Source organism: Callorhinchus milii, unplaced genomic scaffold, assembly GCF_018977255.1.
Source record: "Callorhinchus milii isolate IMCB2004 unplaced genomic scaffold, IMCB_Cmil_1.0 Scaffold2, whole genome shotgun sequence".
Lineage (NCBI taxonomy): Eukaryota > Metazoa > Chordata > Chondrichthyes > Chimaeriformes > Callorhinchidae > Callorhinchus > Callorhinchus milii.
The window spans coordinates 91,252,753-91,271,833 of record NW_024704743.1 but is presented as its reverse complement, the minus strand read 5'-3'; the positions used below and the strand labels follow the sequence as shown (position 1 = coordinate 91,271,833).

General features: G+C 37.3%; 1 protein-coding gene across 1 annotated transcript in view; it reads left to right on the top strand.

Moving 5' to 3' along the window:
• lrrcc1 (leucine rich repeat and coiled-coil centrosomal protein 1) overlaps window positions 1-19,081 on the top strand; it is an 88,532-nt gene that overhangs the window by 32,539 nt on the left and 36,912 nt on the right. The window contains 3 exon segments of the mRNA XM_042332480.1: window positions 8,758-8,935; window positions 9,581-9,729; window positions 17,457-17,661. Coding sequence (XP_042188414.1) covers window positions 8,758-8,935; window positions 9,581-9,729; window positions 17,457-17,661 — 532 coding nt within the window.

The following is a 19,081-nucleotide window of genomic DNA, read 5'->3' as shown; positions in this document are numbered from 1 at the left end:
CCTAAGAGTGCCATTTATAACTGCTTCATCAATGCTGATCATTCCACCATACAGATTGCTGCAGGAATAACATATCTGAACTGATAGTACTACATTTGGCTCAGATGGTAACACTCTATCCTCTGAGTCAGAAGAGAAACTTCTGGTTCAAGCTCCAAGTCTAAACCTTTGCTCACAGTCTAGGCTGACACTCGAATCAAATGCTGGCAAAGTGTTGCGTTAACAGAAGTGCCATCCTTAGTGGTAGCACTCTTGCCACTGAGCCAGAAGTTTGTGAGGACTTGGAACTCATACGGTGTTATGCTGACACTCCAGTGCAGTGCTTTGGGTATTCTGCATTGTTGGAGGTTTCATCCTTTGGATGAAACGTTGAACAGGCCCCATCTGCCTGTTCATGTGGACGTTAAAGATCCCATGGCACTATTCAAAAAGAGAAGGGATTTTCTCCCATTGCCCTGGCTAACAATCTCCCAAATTGGTCATTCACTTCCTGGCTATTTGTGAGACATTGTTGTGTGCAAATTGGCTCTGTATTCACTCCCAAACATACAGTCATTATACTTTAGAGTATATCCTGTGAAGTGCTTTGGAGCATCCTCCCAATATGAAACGTGCAATATCAAATGTAACCATTGTTTTTATGTAAGAATTGGCACAGAGTTCAATCTTTTCGGTGCTCCGATGGATTGTCCTGAAGTGATAAGTTATAGGTTGTATCTATGACATCCCAACATTCCTGCGGAGACTCAAGGAGAGGATGAATGTTTTGGGGTCTCTGAATTGGGACTAACTACAGATTTGATTTGGGGACCATGTGTAGAGAGAGGCATTTTATGTCTATGATAACCAGTTTCGAAACATAAGTTGGTGTATTTGCTCAACAAAGGACCGAAAGACTAGTACACCATCACTACACTGAGTAAATAGGGATGAAAATGGATGATCTATTTATGAGTGGCTTTGTATGCTCCACTGCATGGTTTGTTCTGCCCTTTCACTAAACTCTAAACATCATTATTTTTCAGAAGAAAAAAGGTTAATATTTGATTTGCTTTTATCTTCCCCTTGCCCCTTTCAGCCTTTTTGTGACAAGATTGCTTATCGATTCCCAAGAGCACATTCATAAAGCAAATCAAATTGCAGACAGATAATCATTGGGTTGACAGTTGCCTATGTTTCATAGCTGATTCAGAGATTAGCGATACTGTGGACTGTTTCGAATAACATTCTGTCTCTTAAGCTGTTGCTGTAGTTCCCTTTTAGGGATTGTCACTATTAATCAGTAACGTAATCGAGAGCTCTAGAACCCATTTTGTTTGCTTGCAGACCATTATTAAAATGACTACACTTTAAACTAGTTCTGTGTTTTTTCAAAAAAAAGGCTTTTGCTACGCTCTGGTCTTATTTCAGTAATTCTCCTCTGAGAACTGGAAACACTTTTAATAGATTAACTCCCAAACAAAGGTAGGTTTGAATGAATAATTTATGGCAACAGATGACAGCAGGTTGCAATTAATTGCATGCTGCGATCTTTCTTGAGTTCTTACTACAAAAAGCATGTTTTGTTATTTAAAGGTCAAATCAGCCAAAGTCTCTCAGTTCTTATTGCTATCCAGTGATATCTGCTGCAAAGTGCTGTGTGCAGATTTCTAGTGAGAATAGGGTCTGGTTCAGCCGCAGCACCTTCCACTGTGAGGTAGATACCAGTGAGAGCCTGAGACCCATAGAGAGCATTAGTGTAGGAGGGGGTGGAGAAAACTGGCAAATAGTTGTTTTAAATTGCTTGAACATTTTAATAAAATTAGATTTTATTATATTTTGTTGCTAATATAATGAGAATAAGATCTTTATCATTTTCGGCAGGATGTTTCAAAAAGCTAAGAGCAACTTTGCATTTTGTGTAAAAACGTTCTGTTTTGCAAGTCCCTTAGTTTATTGAAAACCTTTGTACATGTATGACAATTACTTGCAGATGTTTGTGCCACTCTGAAGCATTTATAGTGTAAACTCCTTTTGAATTGAGCTTTCAGAATCATTGTTCTGTTAAGTGCAGTTTTCAGACTGACTTTGAATGGTTCATTAAGCAAAGGATTTCCAGGTAGATCTGAATGCACCTATTTGTGACTTATAGTTATCCTGTCAAGTGCACTGCTCAAAACATGTTAGGCCACGGTGAGTGATGATCTACATAAATGCCAGTTATGTATTTTTAGATTGAGAACTTGTAGAATGTAGAAAATCCCTTGTGACTGAACAAAAACACTGCTTGTGCAATTTGCTGCCGCCCACAAAACATATAATCAACTCACTTTACAGTATATTCTGTAAAGCGCTTTGATACATCTCAATGACTGTAACCATTTAAAGGATTATTGCCATCTTATGGTCATCTTATGGTTTCCTTACCTGTTGGGTATACAAATCATAATAATAATAATCCTTGCATTTGATATAGCGGCTTTTCACATCTTTGAGACATCTCAAAGCACTTCACAGAATGCCTGTGTTTGGAGACTTGCTTTTTCCTCTGGGATTTATTATTGGTTAATTACATCATGTCATTTTCAGTGGTTAATTATGTAATTAAAGGGAACTGTAATTCCTCTTTACGCATGTTTACAATTGACATACATATTAATAATAATAATAATAATCCTTGCATTTGATGTAGCGCTTTTCACGTCGGGAGGACGTCCCAAAGCGCTTCACAGAACACACTGTAAAGTGAATTGACTGTATATTTGTGGGCAAACACAGCAGCCAATTGCGCACAGCAATGTCCCACAAACAGTCGTTACACATTACACATGTGTTCACACATGGTGTATTACATTCATATTTGCACACAGAATCATAAAATGTTTCAGTATAAAAGAAGGTTATTCACCTCATCGTACCTGTGCTGGCTCTCTTTAAGAGAGTGTAAACTCTCCAGCCTTTTGCCCGCATCCCTTTATATTTTTTTCCTTTTCAGGTGTTAGTCTAATTCCTTTTTTAAAGTTATGTGGATTTTGCTTCAACGACTCTCGTTGGTAGAGAAACCCAAGCCCAAATGACCATACTGGCTTACCCATACCACATCGTAGACCCAATTATTGCAGGTATTTACTCCTCTGATCACTACTGATTCCTGAATTAAGATGGGGACAGATGAGAAACGGGATACAGTGGGATTCTCAGCTGCTGAACTGGAGACAAGAAGTGATGAAGAAATTTCTGAAGAGAGCAGATCAAAGTTGAACAATTGCAACAGATAAATTTTCCAGAGCTTTTACTCGGAGATTGGCATGTCCTGATAATACTTTTCTGCAGGTGCTAAAATCTGGAATCTCTGGAATTATTGGCCTTTTGTTAATCCATACTCTTTTATATTCCTACATTTTACACTATGGATTTACAGGAGATTTATACCTTGACAAATTGAGTACTTTTATTCCTTCTTGTTCTCACACCACTGCTGTCCCTGCACATGACATCACTGGAAGCAGAATGCTGCTCAACATGGCTGCTCCCACAGTGCTTTTTAACTGCAATTCTAAAACATCAAACAAGGTCAACAACAAATGGTTGCAGACATTTGGGGTAAAAAGTATTTATGAGGAAAACAAATGAAAATATGATATCTAACTGAAAAATCATCCTGGGACATGAACTATATGGCTCTGGACATATCTAGTGTATGGCTAGGTTAGTACTATATGCAAATCGGTTGCCGCGTTTGCCTACAAAATACATAGTCTGTAGACTTCACGGTAAAATCATATGAAGTGCTTTGAAGTGTCCTCCTGACCTGAAAGGCACTGTATGAAATGAAAGGATTATTATTTTTATTATTCTAAATTTTGTATTTTATTATTCTATGTTATAGTTATAGTTATACTTTCAGGGTACGTGTACATCATGTAAGAATTTGTGTAGCGCTTGATCATGCACAATTATCTCAAAATGAGTAATGTCAAGTTTAGTAACTGCTTTGTTGGTGAACACTGCAACCATTTGCAGAAGCAAATAACCATCAAATAAATGAAAAAATAAATGTGGAGTTATTATTGGCCAGCACACTAGGAAAAATTCACTTTTCTTTTTTGAATAGCATCATAGGATCTTTAACATGCACCTGAAGACAAGCAGATGGATTTCAAGGATGCTTGAATTGCCTGTAATATCCTTCATTGGTGGTTAATTACATGGTTAAGAGCATGTGTAATTCCTTCTATAACATGAATATATGAATTATACAACTCATGTAATAGATCTCCAAAATATGCAAAGCTTTCAAAAGGATGGAAAAATAAAGCTTTCAGTTTTTTTTAAAAAATTGCACTTAAAATTTGCAGCTGTTTTAGATTGATATATGACCTGTCTGTGAGATTGAGCTGGTTCCGAGGTTGAATGCCAAAGGAAGGATGAGCAGAGCTAAATAAACTCTGGTGGACTGACTGAGTGATCCAATACTTGAGCCAGGCAGGTCTGGAGTGAACCAGGCACAGTCGCTGATTGATCATCCTGTCTGTCTCATCAGTGAGACTTTGAGATATGTAGACCTATCACTGAAGGTCAACATTCGTCCCATTTGTCTCTTACTAATATTGTAAAGGAACCCCAAACAAGTAGTGTGGTTCTAGCTGGAGTAGCAGAGGAAAGTTACGTAAAATATCCTGACATGCAATTTGCAGTCTCTCATGATTTGGTTCGACTGCAGTGCCTTGACCTATGTGAATCGTTGCCTGTAAAGTATGCTATATATACAGTATTTCTTTCTAGATATATTTCTACACCTCAATGAGACACTGTGTGCACCACAGATGGTAAGCAGTATCTGTTAAAACAAGATACTGCAGCATTCCATAGAAATGAATTAAATGTACATATGTTTATATATAAAATGGTAATAATGGGATTAGCACAAAATATTAAAACAAACTTATTTTTGAATCCTGAGAATTTAGCAGCAGAGTTTGTGTTTGCCAGCCGTGGTATGTCTATTGCCTCATTGGGGAAACGAATACACCCAGCCAAACAGAATATTGTTCTAAATAATTAACAGAATGTCTTTTAACTTACCCAATCTGGATCCTCTTTAAGAAAATACCATCTGCACCCAACAGTCCTCAACCAAAGAGATTAGCAAAAAAACACTTTCAGGTTTGTGTCAATGATGCAAATAAAACAGTAGCTAAAAGGTGCATGAGAGGAAACTGATTTCTCTCTTCCCCACCACCACACCTGTGGGGGAACTTGCTAATTTAGTAAACGTTCTCACTAGTTCCAATTTACATTTAGCATTTTTGCCAAACTTATGCAGACATAACGAGATCCCTTTTTTTGCTAGTTATTTTTTTTAAATAACCAGAGTCTCCTTGGAGCTTGAACTGGCTCCAAGGTGACAAGCTTGGCAAAGGAATGTCAGAATCCAGCCCACTCTCTAGTGTGATCTTGGTATTCCGGTCCCTGAGCCGTGCGGCTCCACAGTATTCCAGGGCACTGCTGATGACAGCACAGCCAGCCTGGCTTATCAGCAGGACCAGTCACTGGGGGCAGGGAGTCATCCCACTCAGCTCCTGTTAACCCTGCAAGCCAAAGCCCTAATGGATAGGGTGGTCCTAGCTGCACAAGCAGGGGAAATCTTGCCAGACAGTGATATCAATGCAAGCTCTGAATTTTTAGCTGGTTAGATTCCAGCAGTACCTCAACGGACACTCTGCGTTCCCCAAGCTTTGGCTGCCAACCTGTGCCTAATAATTTCCAGAATTAGGTAAGCAGGATGTGTCCCTCCAGGGTGAGAGTGTGCATTCCATTCCAACAATTTATCTCTGGGATTTCCATGTGTAGGTGGGATGCATAGAATTCTCAGTTTGGTTTGAATACTTAAGCATGTGTCAGACACCCGGCTGACTTAAAAAAGGTGGCATTTTCCATTATTTTATTTTGTTAAATAAATTGAGTCAAAGATCATTTTGAATTCTTTGAAAACTGAATTTAAACTGAATATCATATTCAGTGAATCATTGAGACATATTAGGGGCAAGTCTTTACAGGTCTTGATAAAAATATGATTATTTTCTATGATGAAATGCACAATCTTAAATTCCATCATTAAAATAACTATCATTGGAAAGTGTTATCAACTTTATTTGGAATGAATGCAGCACAATTTAGCTTCAGACACTGATTAAGCTAGATGGGTCAACTACTGGCTTATTTTGCATTTTTGTTCATGACGAGATAGGAAACTTCAATAGAACCATTGAAATCTACAACACAGCAAGACATTATTCAACCCATCATATTAATGTTTGCTTCTCCAATGGAACTATTTATCCTGATTTCAATTTTCTGCTCTTCCCCCATACACAATATCTTTCCCATATGTGTCCGTATTAAATGCCCCTATTGCAGTCTATTTCACCTCTAGCAAAAAATGTATTCTACACCCTCTAAGAAGGTTTATTTTCTGGATTTTGTTTCTCCCTGCACACTCCTAGTTCCACATTAGTGGAATTTACTGTGGGAGCCTGGTGAGAATTGGGGCAGTGCCTCGTGATGTCCCCCTGACATGAAAAGAGCTATAAAAATGTATTTTTGTTGTTGTTGAGGATGAAGGATAATGTGAGATATGGAGCATCCTGTGCAAGATTATGGACTGTGAAGTTCTGTGTGAGTTTAAGCTTGAGAGGATGGAGCTAGGAAGAGTGGCCATGAAAGCATTGGAGAAATCTAGCTCAAGGTGGCAAAGGCATTGCAGTGTTTTGGTTGTATTGGGGGTTAGAAACTGATGTCAACTGATGATGAAAAAATTCCACCTTGATTAAAAAACAGATATATCACAGGAAAAAAATTGCATTTAGATTTTCAAGATTCTGACAGCCTAAGCACAAAGGGGAACAACATCCAAAGGGCATAGGGGCATTCAAATTCTGAAGCAGGCTTTTAAATACCTTCTTGAGGATAAGGATAATAGTTTGATGATGCTTACCTTGTCTAGACATCCGTAGTTCTCATCATCAGTCCTTTACTTACGAACCACTATGTGTATGTATATATAATATACATACATATTTATACACACATTATACACACACAAGAGAAAAACTTGAAATGTGAGGGGCTGAGGACTTCCGACCTAGTTAAATGTAACCATTATCAGCTTTAATGCAATTGCATTTCCCACAAAATGTAATGACTCAAAATGCACTGAAGTCTTGGACAGTATAAGAAAATTACTTTCTGTCAGCTTTATATTGAGCTGCGATAAGTATTTCTGACAAGTTTATAACTTTGCATTTTAATAACTTTGTATAATTAGCATCTACATAAAAGATAATGAACAGATCTTAACTGCAAGGATTTCAGATGAAAGAACTTGTCCTAGCTGCTCACCATTCAGTTCCTAAATATTTCTGATGGGATTCATACAATGCACGTTGAATGGATTTGCTGAGACGGCAAGTATTTGGAGATTGGTTTGAATATTAATTCTGCAATACAAGCTTCCTCCCAAATGAGTATCACACTGCATTAACTGATCAATGGATTGATTTCTGGTTAATAAATAGAATTTGCAACCTCAGCCAGGCATAAATCAATATGCAATTACTTTTTTTGTGTTAGTGTAATTTGCAATATAAAACATCGCTTACATTTTTTTAAAGGAAACGATACAAATAAAACTCTTGCATTAACCAAGGATTTCATCAATTATTCAAACTTTTAACAATAAATGGAATACTCAGGTCTCCCAAATTGCTGTACTTGCAGATATCATTCACAGGAGAAATTGAAAGTCAGACTTGCGATTACAGTATTTGTTTAAGCAAATCTGTTGGTTAAAGATAACATCTCTATTTATCTAATTATATCCTTTTATTTTATTTATCCTATTATTTATTCTTCAGCTTGGAAGAGGGGTGAACTAATCCTGATAGAAAATTAAGAGAAAAAATGTGAAAATATTACTAATTGTTACTGTAAATTGTATATTAAATATGATTTGTGCACAGCATAGACAAATGGATTGGAACCAAAAAGCTCCACCTCATCCTGTGACTTCACTGCCCTCTCATACCCGCACATTTACTGTAGCTTATCATTGGGTTTGTTGGAAGCACAGTGAGGTGTCTCGATAAGAGATCGAAAAAAAATTACTCATTCTTATACTTCTGCAATTTCAAGTAGCAAAAGCCTTAGTGGCCTGTTCATTCTTGGCACTAAGTCCAGAGAGCTCTATCACCCAGCCATGAAATATAAAATCAATAGAATTACATAGAGTGATATCTGATCCCTATATCAGATTTTATTTTTAATAAAAGCCATTTTGTTGGTAAATATCCGAGTTAATTCCTGCTATCTTCCATTGCAAGTCTCATTCTTTTCATCCTAGATTTATATCCGAGGTTTTGACTATATATTGTAGATTATAAGGAACACGCAATGTAATCATAGAATTTTTCAGGACAGAATGAACCATTCAGCTTGTTGTGGCTCTGGTGGCACTCTGAATGAGCTATCCATTTTGTTCTAAACCTTGTCCTTTACATATATTGTTTAATGTTTCTCTTTGTCAAATACTGTATTTGTCTAAATCCCTTTTAAAAAGCTATTATGAATTGTGACATGGTATAAGCTTACACTGTATCACTGTCCACTATATCAGATGTGTCTGGAGTCACTGACCATCACTACAAATAGGGTCAGAGCTTAAACAGGTCCATCTCACAGCAAAAACTCCTCAATATGTGACAATTATTTTTTCCCCAGTGACCATGAACAACCTCGTGGAAGGAAATTGAAATCTTCAAATACTCAACCCACCAGAAGAGAAGATTTGTCTGGCAGTTCATCCATAGGATCTCGAAAATCGTCCACATCACAAACAATTGAACAAGGAACACAGGACAGCAAGAAAACCAATGTAGCTGAAGAGTCTACATATAGGGTAAGGAGAGAGAAACAAAATTTGTTTTATATTAAATATCAATTCACTAATTGTTGCTCCCTCTTTCTCCCTCTATTTATATCTGTGTGTGTATATATGCATATGGATGTATAATAATGATGAAGAATTGGAGGCACTTGTTTTTAAATGTTCAGAATTGTATTGAAGTTTACTCTCATGAAATATTGAGCCAAATAAAAGAGATCTCTTAAATGTTTGAATAATTAAATAAAAATAGTGGTTGCTGATATTACTGGAGTAGGAATGTTGTTTCCTTGCTCCTAATGCCTCTGTTTACCTAGCAGTGAATAAGAACCCGGTTGTTAGTAGATTGGTGGATCGCATTTCCGGAGGTAATAATCCCTTAAAAATATATATATAATAATAATTTGGTCATTCAATCCATGATTGTTTGAGAGACACTTCTGTGCACAATTGGCTGCCATATTTCGCCTTCAAAATATTCTGTAAAACGCTTTGAGACGTCTCAACGATGGGATAAAGCGCTATATCAAATGATTATATTATTATTTTATATTAAAACATATTTTCTTCATTATTGTTGTTTTACACTTGTTTAACCAACATCAATCTTTCTAATTGCAAATCTGTCAATATAAATACAGTAAGTATATTTGTTTCCAGGCACTTATTCAAGAGTTGGATCTTGAACGAGAGAAGAGATGGAAGGCTGAGCAGGCAGTGAAACCATTAATGGAGCACATAAAATCTTTGCAAAATCAAGTAAATGAGAAACAGGATGTTCGTGACATAGCTGTACACACTACTGACAGGTACTTAAATGGTGTTTAATGTTTCTGTTCGGAAACTTATAAGTACATTGCATCTTAATAACCCCGTTCTGATTACTTCAAGTTAAGTAAAGTCATCATCCGATGTATTATTGATGCAAAGCATTGTTTAATTAGTTGTGGCAGATTTATTTTAGATAAGTAGTGCATTACTAGAATGGTGTTTTTTTAATTCATGTATTCTCTCCCCGGTAGAATATTTGAAGATCTCTCAATTTTATCCACTTCCACTCAATTGCATTAATTTTCTGAATACCATTTCCCTCATCTGCAAATTTCGGAATTGAATTCTCTAAATAATTTGAGCATTTTGAAAAGCAAATTTCCCACAACTAATTTTAATCAATTGGGACATTGATTATTATTTTTTGTTTCTGATTATTAGTCATTTTTTAAAATCTTATTTAGTCTTGACTTCAGTTGCACATTTCTTGTAAGGCATGTTACCAAAGGCCTTAAATATTATCAAAACATCTGAAAGCACTACACAGTTTACTGTAAAGTGTAGTGACTGTGTAGTTATAGTTGAACACGGAAGCCAGTTTGTTCACAGCCAAGTACCACAAACACTATGCAATGAATGACCAATTTCATTTGGTGGATTGTTAATTGGCCTGCTCCATGACTCCGCCCTGCCTGCCCTACCATCAATGATCGAGCCTTCAGCCACTCTGCCCCCATCACCCGGAACTCAGTCCCGGAATACCTTTGCCTAGCCCCCTCCTTGGCCTCCTTCACAGTCCTCTTTGACCATGCCTTTGGTTATCCTCCCACCCACCTGGACCTCCACCCCTCTTGATTCCAACCTGCAGCTCGAGTACATTGGCACCTTGATAGTCCAGTACCTTGGGACTTCCTCCTAATGTGAAAGCCGCAATACAAATGCAATTTGTTCTTTTTGAAACCCAGAGAAACTCACTTCTCTTTCTGAATAGTGCCACAGGATCTTTAACATCAACTTGATTGGGTAGACAAGACCTTGATTTAATATCCCATCCAAAAGATAAACACTTCCGCCAATGCCCACAGTATTGCACTCGAGTGTTAATCTATTAAAATCCATAATATTCACTGCTCATCAATATGTACTGTATTGATGACTAACGCAGTATTAATGGTGTATTTTACAACTGATTAACAGAATGTTCTGTGTTCAATCTGTGTAAAAATTTGTAAAGTGCAGTAACTAGCGATGCCTATTGTTACCATGAAAATGTTAACTAATATTATAGTTAACAATAGAAATAAAGCAATTACGAATTATAGACACATGCGTAATGAGTGTTCAACCTGAATGATGTGCAATGCAAGCTGATACCCATTAAAATAAATTGTAAGAGTGTTGTACAAAGCAATTAGGTGACTGAATTGTGAAGTTTGCCTCACCTGGACTGCCTGACAAGTTATTTTACTCAATATTCTCACTGCCTGCAAATTGTATTATTTTATTGATTCAAAAAGGAAAAATAAATGAGTTCTTACTGATTATTTAGTGTTTTCTGGATCAATCTGATTAATATTTGGAGTTCTTTTTATGTCAAATACAGAACAATATCCAATGATTGTTATAATATTTGTGTAGGTTTCACTGATAAATGATGTATGCCTTGCATCATCACTTTTTAGTTACTGCAATTTAATTCATAAGAGGGCAGCTTTGCTTACAGTATATATACCAGCCTACTATGTAAACAAGCTTTCATTAGCATACAAAACCAACTTGAAAAGATAGTTGGTTCTGCAAAATCTGTAAAGGTCACAGTGCTTTTATGTATTCACATAAATATCTTCTGTATAATTGTAGGCTTTTAAATGGAAATGAGCTGATTTAGAAAGTGGATGAAGGCACTCTAATCACTATGATTTGGAAGAATCTTACGTTTGAGGTCATTGATCTTCGTCAGCCTCTCAAATATAATTTGGGACCAGGCAGAGCTGAAAAACAAGTTATGTGCTAAATACAGTTGTCTGGTAATGTGGTATAATTATAATTGGTTGGTAAACTAAGCAACTACAGTTAGTGTATCTAAGAGCCTTCTCGTAAATAAAAGAAGGCATGAAATGTCAGAGCAACTCAAAATGCTTAATTATAATTTATTACATTATGTCACATTTAATGACTCTTTCGGAGGCAAATGTGCCAGCCAGCTTGCGCACAACAACAACAAAATTACATTTGTATAGTGCCTTTCACATCAGGAGGACGTCCCAAGGCGCTGGACAATCAGTGTTTCGGACCAAAGCTGGGGGTCGGGATCGGGGAGGGTGGAGGGCAGCTAGGGAAGGAGGATGACCGAAGACACTGTCGAAGAGGAGGTAAGGGAGGGGTTGAGGCAGAGGAACTGTGGGATGGAGTGCCAGAGGGTGGAGGCAGAGTGGAGGAAGGCCCACCAGTCAATGGTCGGGCGGGTGAGGCGGGGAACGTGAAGCAGGTCGGAGCCCATTGAGCAGAGGGAGTGGTCATGTTGGTACACAGTGCAAAGTGTAAAACAACCGTGAGGATAATGATTATTTCATCTGGAGGGATATTGGTCAGAAACATGCACCTCTTCGAATGGTGTCATGAGATCATTAATAAGTCTGAAGACAGGTGGACAAAATCTTGGTTTAATATCTCAAGCAAAGACCACATCTCTATCAATGCAACGATCACCCAGTACTGCACTGGAGTGTCAATCTCGAACCTTTCCCAGATGTGTGAATGACCCAATCCAATATCTATTGTGAGACTGAGCCTACAACACAAAGTCCCAGATTTGATCTCTTGTCTGTGCTTGGCTGGGAAAAATTGGCCAAGGTTTTCATTTCTTCCTATGAAATGCCCCCTATTGGAGTGTATGTATGCAGGCATTGGGTGAGGACAGGAAATGGCTGGGGATCAAACACCTACACATGGAAACTTCCCTGAGTGTGCAATGGAATGCATGCACCTTCCCTGGAGGGAATTCACCCTGCTTATCTAATTCTGTAGCGAATTAGCTGCAGGTTGTCAAAAGCCAAAACTTTGGGAACCGCAGAGTGTGCATTTGGTTTTCTCTTGAAATCAAACCAGCTAAAATTGCATAGCTTGCCATTGACGGCACTGTCTGGTAAACTGCTTGTCCAGCTGGGACCACCCTACCCATTAGGGCTTTGGCTTGCAAGGTTATCAGGATCTGAGTGGAAAATCTCCGTGCCCCCATCTGCTCATCTAAGTTGTGCCTACGAGCCTGCTGACTGTTGTCGTCAGCAGTGCCCTGGAGTACTCAGACTAGCCTGGCTTAGGAACCATATTACCAAGTTTGGCACAGAGGGTTGATTTGATTCCAACATCCATTTTCAAACATTTCATCTTGGAGCCAGCTGTAGTATGTGTGTAGGGGAGGGTGGGGGGGAGGAGAAGGGAGAGTGGCATAAAATCAGGTGAATCTTGGAGAAAAATACCAGTGCCCAACTGGTCTGTTTCTGTGCTGTAACATTCTGTATTGCCAATAGTTCAGACGACTTTGTTTTTGTGGTTTCTAGTATTATCTACACCCCTGATTGTATTGCTGCATTGAAATTGTCGCAATTATTCGTCAAGCAATTTCATAACTAATTGGAAATTCAAATGATTTCCCAGAATGTTTCAGGAATTCAAAGTGCAGAAAAAGGCAATTAGTGGAGTCCCATGGGCATCTGTTCTGGTATGTCCATTGTTTATAACTGATGGAGAAGAATAGATTTTATAATATAACAATTTCTGATGCTGTTAAGCTACATAGCCAGGTGATAAATGTGAGAGATATTGACATAATTCAAAAGGATTTGGATCAAAACTCAAAGGGATTTGAAGCAGTTAAACAGATGAGCCAAGAAATGTCAGATGAATTTTAATGTAAATAAACATAAGCAAAGACATATTAAAATAAAATACACAAACAATGTTTATACAGTGAAAAAACATTGCAAAGCAAAGGGAGAAAATAAATAGGATTTGGTTCTAATTGTTCACTATTCATTGAAAGTTTCCACTCAATCTGAGCCTGTTAGCAATAAGATCAATCACATGGAATGCTTTTTCAGGGCATTTGGTTTTGAGCCAAAAAACGTTATTTTAATCTTGCACTGATCATTGTGAAAGCCACATTTGAAATATCATGTGCAATTATTGGGCCTGCCTTCCAAACAGCATTGATGTATTGGAGGCAGCACAGAGAAGAGCAACGACAGTGTTTCCAGGGATTTAGAGCTCTTATGTTTTTTGGATAAAAATAAATTGAAAGGAGGTTTAATTCTGGTCTTTTATTTGCTGGAAGGCAAAGATAATGAATGGGAGCTGTTTAACACAGGCTACACATGCAAACCTACATGACAGAAGTACAATTAACAAGCCTCAGGGTGGCCTGGCGATTAGAGGAATTATTTTCTCACAATAAAATATATATGCATCACTGGTATCCAGCAATGTTTGTTAATGTTGTCATTTTTATCCTTTAAGAAAAAAAGTTTTGGGAACTATCATGTTATCAGCGCCTTGGGGCATCCTCCTGACATGAAAAGTGCTATACAAATGTAATTTTGTTGTTGTTGTTGATTTAAGCACAATTGACAGGTAATCAAATTCTCCTATACTGCAACAACCTTAAAAATATAATTGATGATATCAACTGCCCAGGGTTTAATAGTGGATGATCACATTGATATTCTGTAGTTTTGATTCATCACTTTAGGGAACAGAGGCCAGAGAGAACAAAATATAATAACAAATAATACCAGCATTTGACATACCACCTTATCACGTCGTCAAAACATCTTAAAGTGTCGGTAGGATTTACTGTACAGTGTATTGATTGTATTATTTTGAAGACGAATGTGGTAGCCAATTTGCACACATCAATTTTCCACAAACAGCCATGAAGTGAATGGCCAATATTTGATTTGTTCCTCTACTACACAGGCACTCAACAAAAGTATGGTCAGATCCAAAATAAATGAATGATGTAAATAATAAGGTTTTTACATAGTACAAATACACTTTAAAACCCAGCTAGCCAGACTAATTGGGGGTGGGGGAGATCTAGTCCTGTGAGCTGGAATTTTTGGCTGAGTGTAATTAATCCCTTTAAAAAAATGTGGTCACTCAATCCACAACTGTTTGTGGGACACTGCTGTGCGCAATTGGCCGCCAATATTCGCCCACAAAATATACAGTCAATTCACTTTACTGTATATTCTGTGAAGTGCTGCGAGACACCTCGAAGACTTGATAAGACGCTATATCAAATACAAGGATTATTATTACAAAGCTGATACCAGAATTATAATTGTATGAATCCCACTAGCAAAATACAGAAAATAAGCTGTCTTTTCATGGGATTCAAACAATCTGAGTCAAAGTGGATATCTCTGGCTAATGTGTTCCTGCAGAAATTTTGGGACAGTGGAATTTTTTTGTGATACCAATTCAATTTAATATAGGAAGACCTAATGGAATTCTTTAATAAAGAAACGGAAAGTGCTTCAACCTGACTCGCAGGAACTTTGCTCTGATGTGATCTATTTTCAGAGTGGAGTTCACAAGACTGCGTGACTTGTCTGTGGTTACTACAGTGATCTCCTTCTCAACTCCCTTGCTAAGGAAGAAAGCTGACACAGACACGATGGGCTGAATGGATTTATTCTGTATTGTGGATATCTATGGAAAATATTTTTTCTTGAAGATTTTCTTTGACTTTAACTTGGTGAATGCTTAACCAATGTAGCTCAGTGGTTAGAGCACTCGCTTTGCAAGCGAGAGACCTGAGTTCAATTCCAGGCAGGGCGAAACCTTGGGCAAGTTTCCTTACTCCACACCCCTAATAATAATCCCTCCAAAACCCAAAACAATAATAAATTGGTCATTTTCAATCTACGACTGTTTGTGGGACACTGCTGTGCGCAATTGGCTGCCGCGTTCACCCACAAATATATAGTCAATTCACTTTACACTATATTCTGTGAAGCGCTTTGGGACGTCTAGAAGACGTGAAAAGTGCTATATCAAATGCAAGGATTATTATTATTATCATTATTAACCTTTCAATGTTTTCTGCAGTAGATAGCAACCCATCTTTTCATCTATTTGCTTTGTTGGGTTGATTTTCAATTGCTTTTAAAATCGCAAGCTGCATAAAATGCAGATCAGCTCGATTGCATAGCAGTTTAAATCTTTTGAAATAACAGCGTTGAGTTCTTTATCTACAGAGGGAACAATAAAAAAGGACAGGGAGAAAGTAAGAGTTGAAATTGTAAATCTCAGTCAATCTCATTCTGTCATCTATCAGCTGTCCCTGTTGAGACAAATGTTTGTATGGATGAAAAGTAGCAGGAATGAACCATCTCAATTTGATTTATTGGCAGTATCTTAGTGTTCTGGCAGGAGGCAAACAGTAATTCTCCAATGTTCTCGTTAGTTGCTGCTCCTGTAATTTAGAGGTTTCTTTTAATCCGCTCGGTTTAGTATCCAAACCGCCCTGTCAGTTCATCACATGCTTTTTCATTTTGTATCCCTAATTCCAAACATTAATAATGAGCTTATCTGCCTTTCTTGTTTTCTTTAGTGATACAAACAGCATTGTATTTGGCTCTAAAGAAAGTGCTGTTTGGAGGAGATATAAGCTTATTCTTGCAAGAAGAGGAAATTGTAATTTTCTTTCTCGCTTTTGTTTTTTGATCATTGCAAACTTGGTAATGTACAATTTATCAGCGACCGCTGAGAATTTTATGAATTGTGCTCTGTAGCATAACTTTAATTTCTATTGAGTGGAATATGTTCAGAATATTTTCTTGAAATATTTCAATCTTTTGATATTAAGCCTTTCGTGAATATAGAAGCTGTTTATGCTCCCAATAGCAAGACCAAGTTTTGAGTAAACCAAGAGGCAGATTCCCTCAAATTGTTAATACATTAACCTCTTTACAACGCTTTTTTCTCCCTGTTTATATTGACAACAAAACAACATAGTATACAGATTGTATGACTGCATAAGGAACAGTTCAAATTATTCTTAATAAATGTAATTTATGAAATTCTTCAGTAGCAAAGGACTAAATTATTTTGCAGGTAAGTTGAAAAGAATCGGTTGATCTGTTAATTAAATCTAACAGGTATACATTGCTCTAAAAATATTTTTTTTGCTGTAATTTCACAGAGACCGCAAGTTGAAATATACAGAAAGTTAGAGTGGTTTCTGTGTCCTTGTATTTATTGATAATTAAAGTCAGATGTTTAAAGAACAATTCTGAAATACACAGTATAGTGCACTTTGTTGAAACACAAGTTTGCTTTGTGATTGGTCAGTGGACCCCAACATTTTCTTAGCCAAAAAATCGAATTGTACGTGTTGACTCTATCTTCAACACACATGCTAGTGTATGGGAAGCCAAATGATTAACCTCCAGATCATCAGTTTGCTGCCAATGTCACATCATCGCATGCTGTATTTGGCCAATAGAGCCGGCCATCTTTCTTTGCACACGCGCAGTGAATGTGAAGCCCTGATTGGCGATCATTTCCAATTATAACGCGGGAAGGGATTTTATTGACCTTCTGCATTAAAATGGGGCTCTACTGAATCTTATTTATTTAGTTACAACAGATTGTCAAACATAGTGTGGAGCAATATGCATCTTGCATAGTTTTCGGGAGCAAATGTTTGAGAAGACCCTGGATTTAAAGTTTATTTGATTTATTTGATGATTTTTTTCAGGTTAAAAGATCTACTTTTGAAAGAGAAGGAAGCTAAAAAACAACTAGAGGTCCATGCTGCAGAATTAAGAATAAAAGTTGAAGAACTTACAGAGGAGCTGGCAAATTCCAGAAGCTCTGAGAAAGAACAACGCAAAGTTTTGAAATCACTTGAAGAAACTATTTCAAAGACTGAAGCACGAAGACTGCAGCACAAGACTATGGAGGTAAATCCACTGTGCTGATTGTAGAGATTATTAACACTTATTAAAACAGGCTTGAGTTGGACTCTCCAATTTTGAGTAAATATGAAACAATTAAGTGGTGTAGTGCATTACAAAAGTTAATCCTAAGTGCCATAGTATAAAAACTCCAGGTTATTTATTCATCTGTTCTCTGCCTCCTTCCCTCCACGTTTCCTCGCCTCCTTTCATCAAGGGAAAATGGCACAGAAAGCGAGTTCTGTCTAAAGTGAGTAAAAAGTGTCAAAGTGCTTGAAGCTGTTGCATTATTATTTTTTTCCAGAACAGGGATGGACCTGTCACTGTTTGACTAAATTTAAATTGTGTTAGACTCAATACAAGGCATAAGACTCAGTATTGTACAGTCTAAAACAAAAATTACTAGACCAACTGATAATTTGTTAGTTCTATAAAGTTTCAGTAGGACCCAGAAACAGAGGGAGTGAGAGACAACACAAATCGAATTTAAATATTTATTCTTCCTTTAAATATTTCTCAAGCATGCATGCACATTAAGTATTAACTTCTTTATCAAACTTCATAAATATACAACCTGTCTCATCTCTTCTTGACGTCTTATTGGGTCGGGGTCAGACTCCACCACTATCAAGTGCTCTGGGACGCTACCTGGAGTGAAGGGCGCTATATAAATACAAGTTGTTGTTGTTGAAGGTGAGACTGTGGGCACTCGGCTTGTCCGTGTGGCGCACATTCACCTCTTTCTTGCTTACTTTATACCCTTGTGTACGACCATATTCGACCATACTTGGTGGTACAATTCATTGCCGTATTAGGTAATCATTAATCACATGTGAAAAAGCTGAGTATAAGTATTCTATTCTTATATCACAAATTACTGTTTTTCCACCTGGTATTACTTCAACCATCACATTATTTTGGTTCCTCACTTATCCTCAGACTAACATACATCGTAAGATTTAACAATAGCATTTATGTGTACAGGTTCACAGATCCCTGCTTTACCATCTAAATTTCCCAGCATAAGCATTTTAAAGTTGGTCAGAGTTCACGATAGCTTAATCACCTATCGTGACATAATTTAGTGACTTGTCTGGAATTTTACTACCTTATCTGTGTCTGGTTAGTATAGATATAATTAACCTTTAACATTTTGTAACTTTTGATTACAATTTTATAGCAATACAATCCAGCATAATCATATATTCCTATAATATACTTATAACAGTGCAGAGTTGGAGATGGTAGAATAAGTCATGTTTGGGTAACTGGTAATTACTGGCCAGAGTTTGAAGGGCTTAGGGCTGCCTCATCTGAAATAGCTGGCTTCATACTGCAATATCTTCTGCCAAGTCTTGAACTTGTGAGAGGATAGGGCTCCTGGGATTTAGCTGTTGTGCCACATGAAGTAACGAGTAAAGTCATC